The 21,194-nt window shown below is 48.8% G+C and overlaps 1 protein-coding gene across 4 annotated transcripts in view; it reads right to left on the bottom strand.

Annotated features, from left to right (window-relative positions):
- The window catches only part of LOC102515882, a 111,706-nt gene that overhangs the window by 58,951 nt on the left and 31,561 nt on the right, over positions 1–21,194 (bottom strand). For all 4 annotated transcript variants that reach the window (XM_032460786.1, XM_032460787.1, XM_032460788.1 and 1 more), the window contains 14 exons: positions 20,991–21,082; positions 19,402–19,565; positions 17,539–17,698; positions 17,244–17,323; positions 12,926–13,112; positions 11,875–12,030; positions 11,366–11,499; positions 10,007–10,165; positions 5,465–5,645; positions 4,311–4,522; positions 2,484–2,672; positions 1,904–2,043; positions 721–883; positions 526–612 (listed from right to left, as the gene is read on the bottom strand). In XM_032460786.1, coding sequence (XP_032316677.1) covers positions 526–612; positions 721–883; positions 1,904–2,043; positions 2,484–2,672; positions 4,311–4,522; positions 5,465–5,645; positions 10,007–10,165; positions 11,366–11,499; positions 11,875–12,030; positions 12,926–13,112; positions 17,244–17,323; positions 17,539–17,698; positions 19,402–19,565; positions 20,991–21,082 — 2,104 coding nt within the window. The remainder of the gene's footprint in view (positions 1–525; positions 613–720; positions 884–1,903; positions 2,044–2,483; positions 2,673–4,310; positions 4,523–5,464; positions 5,646–10,006; positions 10,166–11,365; positions 11,500–11,874; positions 12,031–12,925; positions 13,113–17,243; positions 17,324–17,538; positions 17,699–19,401; positions 19,566–20,990; positions 21,083–21,194) is intronic.

The raw sequence follows: 21,194 nt of genomic DNA, 5'->3' as shown, positions 1-21,194 counted from the left end.
GAAAGCTTTAGGGACATACAGTCACGTCCTTTCATTGGTGCCTCCTGTCATGTTTCTGTGCTACAAAGGCAGAGGTGAGCAGCTGCGCCAGAGGCTGGATGGCCCTCAAAGGCTACAACAGTTAATATCTGGTCCTTCATAGAAAGAGTTGGTCAGCCCTGCTCTAAATCAGGTATATAATGGATTTTCAAGAGCAATGGAGCAACAATGATTCATTAAGTACTGACCATGCGCCAGGCCCTGCGGCTACCGTGATGACAAAGCAGATATGGTCCCAATCCCGCATCTCACAGATTAGCAGAGGGTCAGGCTGGGTCAAGAGAAGCCATAGGGGGTTTTAAGTGAGATAGGATTATGCTGGCAGGTTGAAAAATTCCCTCAGGCCTGTCAAGTAGATGGATCAGGCAGAGACAGAGTAGAACAGAAAACTCAGGCAGGAGAATGCTTTGTTCATCCATCTGACGGATGATGGCAACACGAACTGGGGACCTCTGGCGTGGAAAGGTCTCTGGGATCCTCACTTACGATGTGCCGACTCCAAGCAACCACGCAGCCCTCCAAGCTCCTGGGGATGGCCTTGCTGTTGTATGGGTGGGAGAGGCCTGCACAGACCTGGGAGGGACAACCACGCATGTGCACACAGGCAGAGACAGGTCAGAGGAGATGGGGGCTCCCTCCCGCCCTCAGGCCCCTCCCCGCCGCACCCTGGAGCCCACTCACGTAGGGGTGCCCGGCCTGGTAGCCCAGGACTGTGGTCTGCAGGGTCTCATCCTGGCCATCAAGGACAAGCCTCGTCTCCAGGGAGTAACGCTGGTGCTGCTTGTCTGCCATGAAGGTCTCCTGCAGGAGGATGCTCTGCGGGATGCGCAGAGTCAAGGGATGCCTGGCGTGGAGTGGGGGATACAGGTCGAAGCCATTAAAGCAGCTGGGAGGGGCAGGGGACAACTGTGCCCATGGGCTCAGATTGGGCCTGTCACCAACTTGCAGAGTTAAGACTTGGCCACAGAGAGAAGAGCATCAGGACGCACGTCAGCCCTATGAGTTACACTTGCCAGTCAACACCCAGTCCCCATCCCACTGTGTCCCCTCGACAACCCAGCTCGCTGGGCAAAGCTGGGGTCAGCATCACCCCTTGGCAGCAGAGAGCCCATGGGGTCTGGAGCCACACAGACTGGGGTTAGGATCCAGTCTTAGCCTTCCACTAGCTGTGTGACCCGGGGCCACAAAGGACTGGACTGACTTCTCTGTACCTCAGTTTTCCCATCTGTAAGGTGGGGGCAAACATAACAATACCCAGCTCACACAGTGGTGGGGTTATGAAAGATAACGTATGTGCCAAGAATGCAAACTTCCCAAGAATTTCTGTCCTTTTTATTCTCTGCTGTTTTCCACAGGCCCAGAAAAGCGCTTGGTACATAGTAGGTGCTCAATAAATAGAAACAAAATAATGAATCAGATCTTTGCAAATGACAGCTGCTGTTACTTTTGGGTTATTGTTGTTGTTTGACAGAAGATGACTAAGGTCCCAGAGCTGGACTTCAGGCTGTGTCTGCTGATTCCAACCCTGTGCCTGTTCACCCCCGACAAAGAACAAGCTTTTTAACCAGCTGTTCCTGTCGGAACTGACGTGGATGCCCAGAGCAGCGCTCAGGCGGGAGCGAGGAGACTGATTTCTGTGGCCCCCTTAGCACACTAACAGAAGGGAACGAGGGATGTGACGGCTCTCAGGGAGGCATCTTGTGTCCGAGTTCTGGGTTCTGTCTGGGCCCAGCAAGCCGGCGAGGGTCCCTCCAGGCAGCAATGTACACCCTGCTCCCCAGTGACCCTCCACGCCGGAGAAGGGGAGACCTGGGCAGGCACCACATCTCAGGGGAATTGGCTTGGAGGAAGGGGCCACACGTACCTAAAGAGGAATGTCCCCCGCTTCTGGTACAACCTCCCGTCTTGCATCAGCTCCTCCAGCTCGCCCTCCAACTGCAGGCCCTGAGGCTGGCCCCTGGCACCAGCCCCCAGAGCCGTCAGCAACACGTGGATCTTCCACGGCTGCAACAAGGAAACTGACTGATGAAGAGGGATGGCCCACAGGGACCAAGCTGCTAAACATCCTGCCCTGGGGGTTCCTAGGGGCAGCTCCCACCACCCACTCATCACCTGGAGAATGACCACCCAAGAAGCACTGCTGAATAGGGCTGCAGCCTCCACCCCATTGGACCACGAGATTGCACAGGCACGCCACTGTGACCAGACCTCCTGAAGCGCCAAGCGGGAACAAAGGACCCAGGCTTCCAGCTCCAGGTGGCCAAACTTTGCTCTGGGGTCTGTGCTCATATGGCTGGAGTCCATTTTACAGATAAAGAAACTGGGGCTCAGGGAGGCCTGAGATCATAGCCGAGCTAGTAGCATTAAGCCCTTTTTTACCCCAAGAGAGGGAATCAGGGTCTCTCGATGGCAGAGCTTCCAGCACAGCTCGCTCGGATCCTTACCTGCTCCGCGTGCCTGTAGGCCGCTGTTAGGTTCAGCTCCCGCTGGGGACCCTTCAACCAGCAGTGAAGGATCTTAAGGTCCTGGCTATTCTCAGCGTGGATCTCACTTTGTATTGCTGCACTCCAGGCTGATTCTACTTCACTCTGGCTGCGAAAGAGGTTCTGTGCCAAGGCTGTGACCATGGAAACCTGCAGTGAGGATGGCAAGGGTAACCGAGGCCTCTGGATACCCTATTTCCTCCTCTCGGGACACCTTTTCTCCCCATTCCCATTCCCACTTGGTGAACTCCTACTCATCCTTCAAAACCCCTTGCATGCCATCTCAGCTAGAACTTTCCTGATTGGTCCAAGCAAAATTGGTTGTTTCCTACAGCGTCTTGAGGAAGGAGGAAAAAACAGATCTTCCTCTTTCACCCCTGAGCAAAGGGAGCATCAGAGTTATCAGAGAAGATCACTCTCTTCCCCTCTATTCTTCCACTCAAGGAGGGAACATGATCTCACTGGGCCCTTATTATCAGCCAGCAGGGTCTTGGTATCCTGAAGAGCACACATTTGTAGGTGGCCTTGTCTCCCTGTCATGGTCTTAGAGCCCTGGGAAGAGCTGGGTGTTATTTTGGCTTGTACTGGGGCTGGGGGAGGGAGAGCACTTCGGCCTTGTGTTAGGCCCTGTACCCCAGCTCATTGCCCTTGGCACGAGCTCCATGAGGAATATCATGGTGCCTCGTGCCCTGCTGGCCTCTGTCCCTGGTTCACACAGCTCCCTCAGGACACTCACAAGGAGAGGTGATGGGGCCAAATACAAGAACTCCCTAACACCTTGCCCCGTCTGTCATTGATGCTCAGGTCTCCGCCTAAGAACCTGCGGGTCCTTCCCTGCTGGATTCCCCATTTCAGCAAATGGCAGCTGGCTGGGCCAAAACTTTGGGGTCATTTGTCTCTTCTTCACACCCTTACCCCCAGTGCCAACCCATCAGCAAATCTATCAGCCAGTCAGTCAGCTACACCTCCAAGCAAGTTTTGGAATCTGATCACTTGCCACACCTCGACTGTCATCTCCCAGGACGGGCCACCACCCTGCTTCTGGGCTGGGTCACCCACGGGGGCGGGCTGGCCGATCTCCACATGCACGCCTATGCCGGCTTTTTCTGTCACAAAAAGACCTCCTCCAGGTCCCTAAGCTTGCCAGGAGTGACCTGTTTCTTCTGACCCTACCCTGGAGCCACCCAGCCCCTGCCTCAGAGGGGACCCTGCGGTCCCCAGGAAGGCCCACTGACTGCCTCTTTCTGGGCCCAAGTCAGGCCTGACCACCCTCTGTGTCTGCTGGTGATCCCAACACAGGGAGAGGATTTATGTTCCAGGGAAGCCCTCCTCTGGGTGGTTTTCTTCCAAACTCTGCTACGCTTCCGCGATCAAACATGTGAAAGGATCAGACTTAATTATACTCAGCAGTTGGCGGAAAACTAACCTACATCCTTGAAGTTTCCAAACTGGTTTATTGGCAAAAACCTGATATCTACTTGTTTCCAAGGTACCAGTTCAACCTGCTTTCCATGTTTTACTTTATCGGCCGCTAAGCAAGAATATGGCAAATTGAGATTTATTCTGGGGTCCACTCTCCCAAGTTCACTTGGCAACTAATTCTGAAAAGTGCCACCACTGGGTGAGCCTGACTTTACACATCTGTGACCTGGTATTGACGCCCAGACCTCGGCTTTAACCCTCTGCACAGCAGGGGAGATCTAGAGGGCAGGAAATCGGGCTCCCTGGGGCGGTGGAGGGGCGCGATGCCAAGTAGGAGAGGGTGGAGGCGTGGCCAAGCATGCGCACCCGGAGGTAGGTGGTAGCTGGGGTGTAGATGTGAATCTTGCCCTCTCTGTAGAGGCCCTGGCTCCTGCAGGCCACATTCATCACCAGATTCTTGAGGATCCAAGCCTTGCCCAGGGTCAACTCCAACACAGCCTGGAATGTGGCTCGGTGGGGCCAGTACAGCCTGTGAGCCATGGAGACCATCAGCCATGGACTATCCAGGTTCAAGGCTCCTGCAAGGGGCAGAGAGGGAGGAGCTGGTATCCTGGGCAGGAAGGGAGCTTCTGGCAGGCACTAAGAGACCCCCATAATCTCATCATGGTCACTGTAGGCATATCTCAAAACTGGGAAGGACTGGGAGGGGGCATGAAGGAACTTTCTAGAACAATGGTAATGCTCTGAATTTTGACAGAGGCTTGGGTTTCCCAGGTGTGCGCACCTGCCAAAACTCACCAGATGGTACCCTGGCAATATGTGTATTTCACTCTAGTGAATGATGCAATACTGAAATGTACTGAGGTCCACAATTTACTCTGAACAAAAGGTATTTACACTGGTTGCCATTTTAAGCAAAATTTGGCATGGAAAGACATGAAGCTGAAAATTAGTGTATTTGTCATAACTTCAACTTTTTAAAAACTTAAAATTTCAAGTACATACATGAATACAGAGAATATGACGAGCTCCCACATAACACTCACCCAACCTTCGACAATTATCAAGTCATAGTCTGATTCACTTCTCACACTATGTATTACTTTTCAAACTACGTATTACTTCAATCAAAATAATAATCAATTCAAAAAATTAATTCAAGGGTAAACTATGGTAAATCTGTTTTTTTTTTTAATGGGAGAAAAACTGTTTCAGGGAGAAGGAACAGCAAGTGCAAAGGCCCTGAGGTATGTTTGGGGAACAGAAAAGAGTCTAGTGGGACTGCAGGATAATGGTTAATGGGGAAAGTAGGGTGAGATAAGGAAGGAAAAACAGGCAGGAGCGTGTACTGTAGAGCTCTGTCAGCGAGGGTAGGAAGTCAGGAGGTGATTTAAACTTTCCTGGGACATATTAAAAGTGAGACTTGAGTGAATCAGGCAAACCACAGGGAAGGGTGTTCCAGGTAGTGGGTATGGTTTGAGCAAAGACTTAGCGAAGGGCACTCCCTAGACGACACTCACCTTCCCACTTCCACAGGGTGGCCCTGGATGTGTCCTTCCACTGCAAGCCTGCCACAAAGGGCAGCCGCCCATTGTACTGCACCTTCAGGTGCGTGCTGCTCTCCACATGGGGTTGGCGGAAGCTGAAGTGGTGCAGCTGCATACGGTAATCCACCTGCCTCGCTGGCACCTGCAGTACAAACTGGAGACCCACACCCAAGATGCTAATTAGATCATGCTGCTCCAACTTAGGACATTCTACTGGCTTTCCACCACAGTCTGAGCTCCCTGGCTACAAGGAACTGCCCCGTCCACCCCAAAGAGAAATCCTCTACCCATGAGCAGTCATTCCCCATTGCCTTCTTCCCCCAGCCTCTGGAAACCTTTAATCTACTTTCTGTTCCATGGATTTGCCTACTCTGGACATTTCGTACAAACAGAATCATACAGTATGTGGCCTTTTGTGTCTGGCTTCTTTCACTTAGCATGATGTTTTCAAGGTTCATCCATGTTGTAGCACATGTCAGAACTTCATTTTTTGTGGGGAGGGAATAGCTCAGTAGTAGAGTGTGTGTTTAGCATGCACAAGGTCCTAGGTTCAGTCCCCAGTACCTCCATTAAAATAGATAAATAGATAGATAGGTAGATAGATAGATAGACAGACAGACAGACAGACCTAATTAACTCCCCCCCCCAAATTTTTTTTACAAAGAACTTCATTCATTTTTTTTACTGAATAATAATCTATTGTGTAGATAAATCATACTTTATCTATTCATCCATTGATGAACATTTGGACTGTTTCTACTTTTTTGGCTATTATGAATAATGGTGCTAAAATCTTCATGTACAAGTTTTATGTGGACATAAGGTTTCAATTCTCTCGAGTACCTAGGAGTAGAATTGTTGGGTTATATGGTAACTCTGAACTTAACATTTTAAGGCAACACCAAACTATTTTTCTAGTCACATCATTTTACAATCCCACCAATATGAGAGTTCTAACTTGCCCACATTCTCACCAACACTTGTTATTGTCTGTCTCTTTTCATTTTAGTCATGCTAGTGGGTTTGAAGTAGTATCTCACTGTGGTTTTGATTTGAATTTCCCTAATGACTAACTAGGTTGAACATCTTTTTATGCTCTTTTTGGCCATTTGTGTGCCTTTTTCAGAGAAATCCAAATCTTTTGTCTTTTTCTTGTTGAGTTATAAGAGTTCTTTGTATTTAGATACAAATCCTTTATCAAACATGATTCACATGTGTTTTCTTCCATCCTGTGGGCTGTTATTTCACTTTCTTGATGGTGTCCTTTCAAGCACAAATGTTTTTAATTCTGGTGAAGTCTGATGTATTTTTGTCATTACTTATACTTTCAGTGCCATAGCTCAGAAACCCTTGCCTAATCTGAGATCCTAAGAATTTACTCTTATGTTTTCTTCCAAGAGATTTATAGTTCTTAAATTTATAATAACTTCTTCTTAATTTCATAGTTCTTAAAATTAGAAATTCATCATCTATTTTGAGTTCATTTTTATATGTGGTATGAGGTAAGGGTCCAACTTCATTCTCTTGCACATGAATATCCAGTTGTCTCAGCATGATTTGTTGAAAAGACAGTTCTTTCCCTTCCTCAATTATCTTGGCACCTTTGTCAACAATCAGCTGTCTTGTGGTTACCGGGGGTGGGGAAGGGGTGGGAGTTAGAGATTTGCAGGTACTAACTGATATATATAGAATAGATAAACAACAAGTTCATGTTCTGTAACCAGGGGAACGCAAATTCAAACAACGAGATACCATTTTCATCCATATCAGCAATATATTTCAAATGGTAACACTCAAGGATTGGTGGGAATATGGAGATTGCTCCTCTTGGACATGGCTGGGAGGTGGGTGATTGGTACAGACATTTTGGAAGGCAAAGTGGCAAAAGCCAGCAAATTTAAAATGCACACATTTCTGGAAATTCTACATTGTGACATCTGCCCCAGAGCCCCCCCCCTCACACACGTGCCCAGGGAGGCGTGCCCCAGGATGTTCAGGTATGCACACTTAGAAACCACCAAGAGTGAAATGGCCAAATAAAATGCAGGATAGACGCACACAGAACATGATGCAGGTATTAAAAAGGACACAGTAGATTTCTCTAAAACGAGGGGAGTTCCCCAAGATCCATTGCCGAAGGACACACAGCAAGACTCACCGAACAAAACTAAGTGTTTGTGACAGGTCCACAGAGCAAACGAATACAAAAAGGCCCGCTCTCCTGTGCTTCAGACCATAACCCTGGTTCTCTCCAGCTGAGGAGGGGGCCAGGAATGTGGATGGTAACTGTGAAAGGGAATTTTAACCCTATTTTAAATTTTACACTTTTTCAAAAGGAGAATTTATTCATGGAGTATTGGTATAATTTAAAATCAACTTAATACTTAGGAATGAAGTTAAGCAAGGAGGCAAAAGATTTGTGCACTGAAAACTACAAAATACCACTGAAAGAAATTAGAGAAGCCAGAAACAAATGGAAAGACACCCTGTGTCTATGGATTGGAAGACTTAATATTGTTAAGATTCAATACGAACCAAAGCAATCTACAGATTTAATGCAATCCCTATCAAAATCTCAATGGTATCTTTTTTTTGATAGAAATAGAAAAATCCATCCTAAAATTTACATGGATTCTCAAGGGACCCCAAATAGACAAAACAATCTTGAAAAAGAACAAAGCTGAAGGTCTCACAAAGCTACAGTAATCAAAATTGTATGGTATGAAATCAAAACTATATAGTAGTGACCTAGAAGACAGACATACTGACCAATGGAATACAAATGACTGCCCAGAAATAAACTCCCACATCTGTGGTCAGGGAAAAAGACAGTCTTTTCAACAACTGGTACTGGAAAAACTGGATATTCACATGTAAAAGAATGAAGTTGGACTCATACACCATATACAGAATTGAACCCAAAATGGACCAAAGACCTAGACATGAGAACTAAAACTATGAAACTCTTAGAAGAAAACATGGGATTGAAAGGCTTCGTGACACTGAATTTGGCAACTGATTTGTTGAATATGACACCTAAACCACAGGCAACAAAAGTAAATAAACTGAACTACATCAAAATTAAAACCTTTTGTGCATCAAAGGATACTACCCAGAGAGTGAAAACACAACCCACAGAAGGGGAGAAAATATTTGTAAACCACATATCTGATAAGGGGTTAATATCCAGAATATGTAAAGAATTCCTACAATTCAACAACAAGAATAACCTCAAACAACTTCATTCAAAATGGGCTAAGAACTTGAATAGGTATTTCTCTAAAGATGATACCCAAACGGCCAGTAAGCACATGAAAAGATGCTCAGCATCATCAATCATTAGGGAAATACAAATCAAAACTACAGTGAGAGCCTCATATCCATTAGGATGGCTAGTAACAAAAAACAAACAAACAAACAAAAAAGCCGAGAAAGCAACAAGTGTTGGTGAGGATGTGGAGAAACCAGAACCCTTGTGCACTGATGGTAAGATGTAAAATGGTGCAGTTGGTATGGAAAACAGTGTGACAGTTTCTCAGAAAATTAAAAGTAGGACTATTGTATGATCCAGCTATTCCACTCCTGGGTATATACCCCCAAAAATGGAAAGTGGGAACTCAAACAGATATTTGCACACCCGTGTTTACAGCAGCACTATTCACAAAAGCACAAGTGGAAGCCAAGTGTCCATTGATGAATGAATGGATAAATAAAATGTGGTCCAGCCGTGTACAATGGAATATTATTCAGACTTGAAAAGGAAGGAGGTTCTGACTCATGCTACAATGTGGATGAACCTTGAGGACGTTATGTTAAGTGAAATAAGCCAGTCACAAAAAGGCAGATACTGTATGATTCCACCTAGAGTAGTGAAACTCAGAGAGAGACAGAAAGTAGAATGGGGGCTGCCAGGGGCTGGGGGGAGCAGGGAATGGAGAATTACTGCTTAGTGGGTAGAGTTTCAATTCTACAAGATGAAAAAGTTCTGGAGATGGACCGTGGTGATGGCTGCACAACAACATAAATGTGCTTAATGCCACTGAACTGTACACCTAAAAAATGGTGAAAAACAGTCAGTTTTATGTTATATATCTTACCACAATTAAACATTTTTAAAAATGACTTAAAAGGAAACTCAGAAAGGTAACGTGTGCCTTGTAACAGCACAGACCTGTTCAAGGGCTAAGTACTCAGTTAGTTCTGATTTACCAAAAAGAGCTCATCTCCTGGAAAATGGGAGGATGAATTGTTTCCAAAATGCATTTTTACGGCTAGAAATCTGCATTTTCCAAGCCCCCTTGCAAACTTCCCCGTGGCTGTCCTTGCCACACCAGCAAACGTTTAACTCCCCCAGGGGCCTAGAGGCTGGAGATGCAAAAGGTAAGGTCGCAGAGCCTGAGTCTTAGCTGCCTGCATCCTTGCAACCAAGACCTGGAGGGACAAGCAGGGGGTGTTGTCCAGCTGCCACGTGCAAACTAAGCTCAAGAGACACAGCTCTGCGGAGGCTGGGCTCACCTCCATGAAGTGACTGCTCAGGGCTGGGCCCGAGTCGTTCTGGAAGGTCTGGCTGACGCGGAGACGCCTCTTGTTGCTGCTCTCACCCCAGTGCCTCCCGTAGCTCACTTCCAGCTGCGAGTGCAGGTGGCCTGAGTCCTCCTCGTGCCGGAGCTGGACCTGGGGACACAGCCCACCAAGGGAGACCCCCGAGGAAGCCTTGTGTATCCATTCCTGAGCCTCCTCACTGCCACCCACCCTGAGATGCAGGCTTGCTTCTCTGGGGAGAGTTCTACAAGAGGTATGAATTTTTCTTGCACTGACTTGGATTTTGTAAAATAATATGTTAGAATCCAATTCACCTTCATGACTATGTTTTTAACGCCCCCTTAAATCCTGGGCTTGAGGTGAAAAACTAATGTGCCCCACCGTGGTCCATGCCCCGATAAGGAGTGGAAAGAGCCAGCAGCCATGGGAAGGTGACTCCTGCTCTGCTTCACACAAACCCGAGTCCTCCTTCTCCCCATCCTGACTCCCCCACAGCAGCCTGTGGCCCCCAGGACAGAACCTAAGTGGATCAGAGCTTCCCACCTGTGGGTTTCTAGCATCCCGCTGCCTCCCCCTACCACAAGTCCAGGTAATAGAGTCTCATCCATTTATTCATTCACAAAATACATTTTACCCCAAGTATCAAGAAGGTGCCACACTGGGCACCAAATAGCCAGCAATGAAGGAGCCAGAAGCCCCTAACTTTCTGGGGGCAACAGTTCAGAGGGAGGGGCAAACTTAAAACAATGTTTCAAGTAAGTAAATTTAAAAAAGAACGGCCACTTCTCCCTTTCGCTCACCCTGCCAGCCACTTGGGTGAACTGCCAGTTTCTTAACCACTCCAATCACCCTCCAGCCCCAGGACCTTTGCACTTGCTGTTCCCTCTGCCTGTAGCACACTTCCAAGGGAACAGAGCTGTCTCATATTTTAACTTCCAGCTTAAAATTTACTTCCCCCAAAGAAGCCTCCTCTGTTGCCCTGTCCAAATTAGGCTCCCTTGTGTTACGTGCTCTCAGCCTCTGTCCTGTTTACCACCCATGGCATTTATGTTCCCCTTAATTTGGTCCATGTCTGTTGCTCTCTGCCCCAGCCCAGCAATGGGATGGCAGAAACCAAGTGCTGCCTTGAACACAGCTCTCCCCGACTACTGGGCACAGGGTGGGTGTTTATTAAACACCAACTGAATGAGTAGAGAAATATGAGACTTAAGTTCCAATCCATGATCTGTTCCCATATGTGACCTTGAACTAAGGACGAGTTCAGGATGCTCACCCACCATTTTTCTGACCCGGGGAGCTCTCTCCAGACCCCTGCCCAGCCCAGGCACCTACCTTGTGGCTGAATGCTGGGATCTGTGTGCAATGGAGCTCATGGCCCAGCTCCAGCTTATAGGTGGCCTCTGAGCCGCTTTCTGCCCAGAGCTTCTGGCTGGTGCTGCACTCTTGCGCCAGCTGCTTCGCCTGACCTGTGCAGGACAACCCAAAAACCCCTGCCCTTCCTCTGCCAGGCAGCCCTCCATTCTCATTCCAAGCAGAGGAAGGTCCAGTGCAGCCCAGCTTCAGCCAGCCCCCCATCTAACATGACTCATTGGAATCTGTCAATGGGGAGGTTTTAAGAGACATACTTATGTTGTTCCCAAACACATACATGTATACATATATATTTCTTTTCTTTTTAACAGGCAGGTGCTCAGCTCCATTCAAAGCCAATGGAATGACTAACTGGCTAAGGAGCAGTGCAGGGAGGCCAAAACACCCAGGATGACAGTGGCACAGACCCAGGAGACGGTGCAGGTCCAGCCACTCCCCACCTCGCCCCCAGCCAGCACGTGGCTTCATACCCAGCAGGCCGTACTTGATCCTCAGGGAGCTGGTCCAGAGGCGGCCTCGCTGCTGCAGCAGACCCAGGACACGCAGTCCCACGAGCTCCGGTACGAAGAGCTCCCCATCCAGGGCCACCCCCTGCAGCCCGTTCTCCACCTCCTTCTCCAGCAGCACTGCAGGGAGAGCGGGTAGGGAGCGGGCAGGCACGGTGTGGTCATCCCACACCCCAGGCACTGACACCCCATCCCCAGCACCAGGCAAGGAAAGGAAGTGGGAACCACCCGTGGCGGGGGCAGTGGGGTCCCTGCTAAAACAATGCCTGAGTCTCTGTGGAGGGACGCTGGCATCAGGGCCACTGACAGTGTTTTGCACTGTCCAGGCGGCAACCCCCCAAGTCACTTTTGTGGGTCCCAACCAAAAGTTTTTAAGGAAAGTAAAACAAAACAAAACAGAATGGAACAGAAGAGAAACAACAGCACATCATGGGTCCTCACATGAATTTCACCCTCTGAAACTTGTTTCTGCTACACTGACATTTCAGCCAGATCACACAGGTGCACGCACACCACTTAAAATATCAAAAATGCCCAGGCCAGCGGGTGGACACCCCCAGCCACTCACATCATTCCCCTGGAATCTCCCAGAGCACCCCACAAAGAGCATAGCCAGGGGGGCTCCACCCCAGCTCCGGCACCAGGATGGGCAACAGGTCAGACTGGTCAGCACCCAGGCCAGGCCGTGTGTTCAAGATGTAAGCAGTGTCCCGTGTAATTCAGATTAAAATACAAATTGTATTTGTTACACACTGTGTAACATGTAATGTGGGTCAGAATCAAAACAGTCCAAAAGGTGCCGTTTCATGGTTTGTTGGGGGCAGTCAGCATGTGGGAGGGGTTGTCTGGGAGACTCAAGCAGAAGCTGTGAGCAGATGCAGAGCTTGGATTTTCCTTAGATGGAATGTTAATATTGGGGGTCAGGGTTATGAGGACTATAAGTAAGGCACTCAGTCCTCCCCTCCCGAAGCCTGGCCACCAAGGGAAGGTGGCAGGAGGGGATCCCTCCTCCTACCTGACATGTGGGCCCGGTCACTCAGCAGGTTGCTCAGTGACACAGAGAAGGCCAGCCTGCCGCCCGCCTGCCGGCTGAGGTTCCCAGTGAAGACCACGGGGATGCCCGCTGTCACCAGCTTCGCCTCCAGCTGGGCCTCGAACCGCTGGACCTCACCATCTGCTGCTGGCCACAGGTTGCTTTGGCCCTGGAAAGACCCCAGCATCACTTGGGGGGATGGGCTCAGCCAGTAGACCTGGCCTTGACCACGAGAACTGGGACCGGACAGAGGGCAGGGGACGGAGCCTCACTAGTGGCCTTCTAGGCTGATCCTTCTCCAATCTCTTAAGCTTGATTATTTTTCAAAGTAGGTAATCCCTGTTAGAAATTCAGACCTAAGTATGCAGGACTCTTCCTGCCTGCCCCCTGTCCAATCTATCAGGGACTCTGGCCAGCTCTCCCTGCAGAATATTCAACCACTTAGGCCACCTCCACCACTGCCCTGGCTTGAGCCCTGCTGGTGGCACCTGTGTTGCTATGACATCCTTCTCTCAGCTCTCCTGGGTCCCACCAGAGCATGCCTTTCACACATGTAGGTTCACAGCATGCCCACCTCCCTCAGGGTAAAAGCCGAAGTCCTTGCAAAAGCCAACAAGGCCAAGACTTTCTCCAGGAGTCGTAAGTGCGGCCCTGGCCAGTTAAAGGCAAAACTGCCCACAGGGGGACACTGGCAGGCAGGACACACGGACGGCCCGAAATATGCTCTAGGTCTCCATGATTGAGGTTTGCTGGAAAACCCACAGCAACTGCAACTGTCAACTGTGGACCAATCTAATGCATCTCTCTGCTGGCTGCCAGCTGATCTGTTTACCCAAAAGATATAAAAACAAACTCACTGTTCCCTGAGTGCGCACTCTTTTATACTCTTGTAAATCCTGTTTTTTGCCTTTGTTCCTGGACAATAGTCACAAGTCACTGCTTTCTGACTGCTCTTTGGCAAAGCCTTACGTGATCTGTCCTCCCACCTCTCTGTCCCTTCTCCTATTCTGCTCCAGTCACAGGGAGCCTCAGGCTGTGCTTCTAACACTCTGTGCACATTCCCACCCCAGGACCTTTGCACATGCTATGCCTATTATCTGCAATACTCTTCCCCCTGAGAACCACCTGGCTCTCTTCTCCACATCCTTTATGTCTTCACTAAAAGTACAGTCAGGCTTACCCCATCAGTCTATTTAAAACTGAAGCTAGACAAACAACATGGTCCTACTGTCTAGCACAGGGAACTATATTCAGTATCCTCTAATAGCCTATAATGAAAAAGAACATGAAAAGGAATATGTATATATGTATAACTGAATCACTATGCTGTATACTGGAAACTAACACAACATTCTAAACCAACTACACTTCAATAAAAACAAAAATGGAAGCCAACCCCCAGACCCTTCTTCTCACGTAACTATAGACCCCTGCACCAGCTCGACGATTCCCTTTTCCTAGAGCACTTACAGCCACCTATCACTGTACGGTTTCCTTATTTATTTTACTGTCTCTCCCATGAGAATGCAAGAGGAGAGAACTGTGTGTGTCTCTCTCTCATTGAGCCGTCTTCCCAGTACCTGGCACATTATAGGCACTTAATAAATAGCTGTTGAATAAATGAAGAAAAGACACTGAAAAATATAGGTTTCATTTCCCTCCTTGGTGTCCTGGTCTCCTGGTCTCCCTCAAAGGCAACCTCTGTGTCCAGCTTCTTGTGAACCTGCCAGGGACAGCCTGGGCCTGTGTGAGTCTGTATGTGTGTGTATACGTGTGTGCACACACGTGTGTATGTGTGTGCATGTGGGCACACACGCGCACATTCCCTCCTGCTTTGCACAAAAGCAGATGCAGGCTCTCCACTCCGCTCTGCTTCTCTCACTTAATAGTGTGTCTCAGAGGGGAGCGTAGAGCTCAGTGGTAGAGCCCGTGCTTAGCATGCATGAGGTCCTGGGTTCAATCCCCAGGACTTCCATTAGAAAATAATAAAATAAATAAAATTTTAAAAAATAATAATAATAATGGTGTGTCTTGGCGATGGTTTTCCCTGGGCAGTAGCTGTGGCTTTCCTCAAAGTGCAGCCCGTGAATAGGATGACTGTAGAATTTCCCATCCAAACCAGGTCACTTAACAGTTAAAGAGACCACTAGTCATAACTGAGCTGGGCTAATGGTAAACGGGGCCTCTCCAGGTAACCCAGGATGTGGGGTGCTCTATCCCTGCACCCCCAAGGGAGGGGGGTACTAATATATAATGTTCTCCTCCACCTCATCTTTAAACCCCATCAACTCTGAGCTAGGTTGAACCCAGCTTTGCTGCTTTGTATCCCTGAGCTCATGTGCCTCAGTTTCCTCATCTCACCTGGGCTTACTGAGAAGACCAAAAGAGGCATCTTGGGCCAAAGCCACCCCAGGGCCACCCCTAGAACAGGAAAGTTTCAGAGCCCCAGCTGTTACTGTTATTGTGATGGGTCTGAGGCAGCTGGAACTGGAGTCCCTCTAAAGGCAAATGTTTGCAGGCTGCAGACAGCCCTCCGGAGAGCCGAGCCGCAGGAAGGTCTGCGGGGAGGCGGAGGCAATTAGCACTTGTGCACTTAGCAAGCACGGAGGGGTCCAAGGGCTCTGGGGAGTTCTGAAAACAGTTCGCAGTCTCAGCTGCCAGGCAGCTGGGGCTTTAGGAGGAAGATGCTCTCCCCTGACACTTGGTCCTCTCCCCACCCTGGGCAGGAAGCGGATTTGGGAGCTGAGAGTGTGTTTACACAGCAAAAATTCCAGCCCAGGTTCTCCACACCGGACCTCCCTGAGGATCCACAGGGGATGCAGACTCGGCAGACTCATTGCCAGAGGGACTCAAAAGTCCTGCTTGGCCGGAGGGAGTCGACAGCAGCTGTTTTTACCCTTTTAGGAGTCACAGACCTGCTTGAGCATCGGATCTAAGGTCTAAATCCTCTCCCCAGAAAGGTGGATAGACACAAAACCATACAACTGCAGGGGCTTCAATAGACCCACTGAATCCCATCCAGGTCCCCCTAGTTGAGAACCTTAAAAAGTACTTACTAGGAGAAAAATGCAAGGGGGGAGGGTGTAGCTCAAGTGGTAGAGTGCGTGCTTAGCGTGCACGAGGTCCTGGGTTTGGTCCCCAGTGCCTCCATTGAAATAAGTAAATATCCCCCCTTCAAAAAAAAAAAGTAAATACCTCCCCACGAGACAAAAAAAAATAATAATAAAATAAAATATTTAAATAAATAAATAGTCACATGTGATAGGAGCCACCATACTGGCCATTTAGTTCTAGACTCTTCTGTATTCTTTGAACTTGGAATCATTTAAATGCACTACCTTTTTTTTTTTTTTTTTAACTAAATTAAGTTGTACCAGCACGGGCTGGTATAAAAAGATTGCCAAGATATATTTTTGAGTTAAAAAAAAGAAAAAAAGCAAGATGTAAACAAAGAACAGGGTGTGATCCTTTCATATTAAACAAACAAAAATTAAGCTCAAAACTAAAAGGTTTTGCAAATCTATAGTATTATGGGTTGAACTGTGCTTCCCCCTCAAAGACGCGGAGGTCCCCAGTACCTGTGAATGTGACCTTATTTGGAAACAGGGTCTTTGCAGATGATCCAGGGAGGATGAGGTCATTAGGGTGGGCTCGAGCCCAGCATGACTGGTAGACTTATTAAAGAGACAAATGTGGACACAGATACCTACAGAGGGCAGACAAGGCAGAGATACAGGGAGAAGACAGACATCTACAAGGCAAGGAACGCCTGAGGCTCCTAGAAACCAGGACAGAAGCGTGGACTATACTCTCCATCACAGCCCTCAGAAGGAAGCAATCCTGCCAACACCTTGATTTTGCACTTCCAGCCTCCAGAACTGCGAGAGGGAAATTTCTGTTGTTGAAGCCATCCACCCCATCCCTGCAAATTTGAGGTGCCTTGTTATGGCAGCCCTGGGAAACTCAGACAGACTCCTTGGTGTGCGTCTGACACTTCTTCTGGAAATCTGGGGGGTGGCACACTTTAACCTGGCATTTTATACATTTCTCTACTCTGAATTTTTGAAAGCATGCTCCTGAGTTACTAATATTATCAATTTTTGACATTGGTGATGGTGAGATCTGAGCCCATTTTTTCTTCTTCTGGGTAACAAGAAGCCACAAATGGTATTGGGAGGGGGGAGGGGAAACACAGCTAAGACACCAAAGGAGGTGGCGATTATTAAGCAGAGACTGGGGCCGGAAGTACCTGGGGAGGTGGGCAGGTGCTGACAGGGTGGGCTGAGGACAGGGAGCAAACCTTGATGTAGTAGACATCCCTGTCGTCCAGTATCAGTTCCAGGTAACCCAGGCGAGCACTCTGGAGAGTCTCCATCTTTCCTGAGACACAAAACAAGAGCTTAGAGACCGGGGTTCAACATCCTGGATCTGGGGCATCCTGCTAGCTTCCTCATCTGTCAGCCTGTGGCTCCTTGACCATAAACAGGGCTACAGAGAATGCTGACCTCAGAAGGTGGGGTGCTGCGGGCAACCAGCCCTGCCTGGCTCTGGCACATGGCCCCAGGCATGGTGACGGGAAAGGGCACTGTCATTACCATCCAGCTCGATTTTCTTCTTGGGATGGAGAAGCTTGAGCCGAAACTTCCTCTGGGGCCAGCTGTAGCTGACGTCCACCCCAACGTCCCGGGGCACTTCTGACTCGGGCGTGCCCATGAAGAGGTGGGCTGAGGCTTCTTGAGGGAGCCAGCTGTCCTTCTGGAAACACAGCCAAGTCCTCAAGATAAAGAACCCAATTCAGGTCCTGAGGCTCCTCCACCTTCAAAATCTTGAGTTCTTATGCTCATCCTTGAGCTCCCAAGACAAGAATCCCCAAACAGGAAATTTGGGGAGCTAAAGTATTATCCTGGAGGAGAGCAGAGTCCTTCAGGACAACTCAGGACCACAGGAGCAGAGTCTCAGTTCGTTTGCTGAACAGCCGGGGTGAAGGCGCAGCGCACACCATCAGCCCTCTGCCCAAATCCCCTCAGACCCCTCAACCAGCTCTGCGGGCTCATCTCCCAGTTTCTGTGCACTTTGCTCTCAAGGCCTGGCATCTGGGGCCTCTAGAGCATTGCCCTCTGGCCCAGGAGCTAAAAAACATCCCAGCTCTTTATCCTCACAGGGAACCACACCCTGAGATGGAAGTCCTGCTCCAGGGCTGCACAGGGACCAGGCTAAGGCTGCCACCTCACCTGCCACCGCTCCCACTCAGCATCTTCCCCTTCCCCATCCTATTTCCTGCACCCTCCTACTGGGTCCTCCTGGAGTCTTTTCTCCATCCATCACTTTTACCCAAATCCTTGGCTCTGGTCTGCCTCCAGGAAAATGCAGCCTAAGACATGAGTCCCCTTTAAAATCCTGCATCACTGTACGTTCATTCAGTACCAACAAATGTTCACGACTGTGCATAAGGCACAGCTGTAAGCACAGGGACTGGGACTGAAATACAAAGTCCTGCACTCCTGGTGTCGACATTCTAGACGGGGAGGCACAGGAGCTTCAGACACAGAAGGAGGTGAGACGGCAGACAGGGGTGCTGAGTGCTCTGCTGGTAAGGTCAGAGGGTCAGGGATCCTGATGGGGTCATTGTTCTGGACTGGGTGGTCAGGGAGGGAAGCTGTTCCTGAGGAGGGGGCATTTGATAAGACCTGAAGGAAGCAAGGGAAGGAATCAAGTGGATGTCTGGGAAAGAGTGTTCCAGGCAGAAGAAACAGTGAGTGCAAAGGCCCTGGGGCAGCAATGTGCTTGGCATTTTTTTAAAAAGGAGGTCAATGTGTCTGAAGCCTGATGAGTTGGGGTGATGGGGAGGAGAGGCCAGCATGGCTGGACCACTGAGGGCCTGTCAGTCAGGGTGCTTGGCTTCTACAGTGACAGGAGCCGCTGAGAGTTCTGAGCAGAGGAGGGACACCATGCTTTTGGGATTTTGGAGTCTGGCTGCTGGTGGAAAACACATAAGGAGACAAGAGCAGGAACTGAGCGATCAGACAGGAGGCTATTGAGTGCCTCTTCTGTGCCAGGAGCTGGGGACACAGGGTTGAGATAAATGGCACTGGATCTGTTCCCAGGAACCATGTGACTTAATCAACTAGCTTCAGTAATAAACATAAAAGTGATCTATGGGAAGGAACGTGGTCCTCTTGGAGCATATAAAAAAAGAACATGACCACTTTGGGGCAATAAGGGCAGGATTCACCCCTTGACTGAGCTATGAAGATTGATTCAGAGTTAACAAGTCACAGAGCCAGAGACAGGATCAGCATGTGCAAGGGTCCTGAGGCAGAAGGGAGTCTAGAGCAGAAGTCCAGCCCGAGGGCTCCAGGGAGGAGGCCCAAGTCTTTATGAGTGATCCCCAAGGCTGATCCCTGAGTAATAAGACCTCGGGAGACCTGCAACCCAGCTGGGAATTCCATAGCGCTTACCTGAGGGCGGAGCGTATAGGCAGCTTCTAGCAGGTACTGCTGGAGCCCCCGGTCCTGTTTCTTCAGCATCACAGCCACAAACACAGGCACTGAGAGCAGGTAGGGCTGACCAGCTGCCAGCCAGCTGACTTCAGTGCACAGCTGCCAGCCCCAGATGCGGGACACTGAGGACACACAGGAGAGCAGGCAGCACTGGTCAGTAGAGAGTCAGAGGGCTGCTCACATCAGGGAAGAAAGAGCTTCTCTATTTTCTTTGTTTAGGTTAATTTCGGGAGTGGGGAGGTAATTAGGTTTATTTATTTATTTTTAATGGCAGTGCTGGGGATTGAACTCAGGACCTTGTGCATGTTAGGCACGCACTCTACCCCTGAGCTATACCTGCCCCCCTATTTTCTTTTGAGAAACAGTATTGTGTAGACATCAATAGTCTGAGGCAGTCCTGTGACATACTGACCCTGCTGACATACTGGCCTGGATGATTCTTCGTGGTGGGAAGCTGTCCTGGACTCTACCCACTGGATGCCAGTAGCACCTCCCACACTTGTTATGACAACCAAAAATGTCTCCAGGTATGGCCAAATGTCCCCTGGGTGACGAAATCGCCCCCAGTTGAGGACAACGTAGACTATCAGTGTCAGGTAGTACCGTGCAGAATGCAGGCTCTGGAGCGAGACTGCCTGGATCCAAATCCCAGCTCTGCCATTCCCTGGCTGTGTGACCTTGAGCAAATTACTTAACATCTCTGTGCCTTGGTGTCTCTCATCTATAAACTGGGACCCATCCCATGGTGTAGCTGTGAGGATTAACAGCGCAGTAAGTGTCTAGGACAGTGTTTAGCCTAAAGTAATAATTTAAGTAGGCCCCTCCTCCCACCTAAGCCCTCAAATGATTCCAAGATCTGTGACTGTTTGGTGTATTTCCTTCCCTTTTTCAATTTCATTGCCTTTCACCTGATGTTATTACCAAAGAATTTGCGCTATTAAAGTAGGTCTTTTGCTATAGGGTTTAAAAGTTACAGGGCATCTCAACAGTTTACTAAACCAGGAGCTGGCAAATGTTTTCTGTAAGTGGCCAGATAGTGAACATTTGAGGTTCTGCTCTTTATATGGTCTGTTACAACTACTCAACACTGCTATTGTCAAACAAAAGCCACAGACAATGGGTGTGGCTCTGTACCAATAAAAAACTTCATTTCTGGACATTAAAATCTGAATGTCACACATTTCTCACATGTTACAAAATACTCATCTTTGGATTATTTTTCAGCACTCGAAAAAATGTAAAGAAAAGCTGATTCTTAGCTCACAGGCCCTTGTAATAAGCCATTCGTCTACTGTTGAGTAGTTGAGTTGCTTCCTATTTTTTTGCTCTGTAAATAATGATGCAATGAACATCTTTGTGCACAGGGCATTTTTAAAGTGATTTTGGTTTATTGTCATAAGGTAGCGTTCTAGAAGCAGAACCACTGAGTTAAGGGGCATAAATACTTTTTAGGGCAGAAGAGGAACTCAGGAATTTGGAACAGGATCTTCCCCTCAGTCCTCAGGATACCCATCTTTGGACGATGACACAGAGGCCCTGCTGCCTACCTTCCTTGCTGGTACAGGACTGGGCCTCAGAAGAGCTGTGAACATGACTGAGGCTCCTCACATCATCCCCAGTGACGAGATACAGCTTAGAGCTAGGTGGGAAGGAGGAAAGTGCCAGGCAAGTCATTGTCATTCATTCCTAAAGCCACCAGAGCTTGGCACTGGGGCCAATCCCGCTAGGAACAGGACAGGCCTTTGAGGAGT

The sequence above is a fragment of the Camelus ferus genome, chromosome 18, assembly GCF_009834535.1.
Source record: "Camelus ferus isolate YT-003-E chromosome 18, BCGSAC_Cfer_1.0, whole genome shotgun sequence".
NCBI lineage: Eukaryota > Metazoa > Chordata > Mammalia > Artiodactyla > Camelidae > Camelus > Camelus ferus.
The sequence above is the reverse complement of the archived record's forward strand: the minus strand, read 5'-3'. Positions and strand labels throughout refer to the sequence as shown.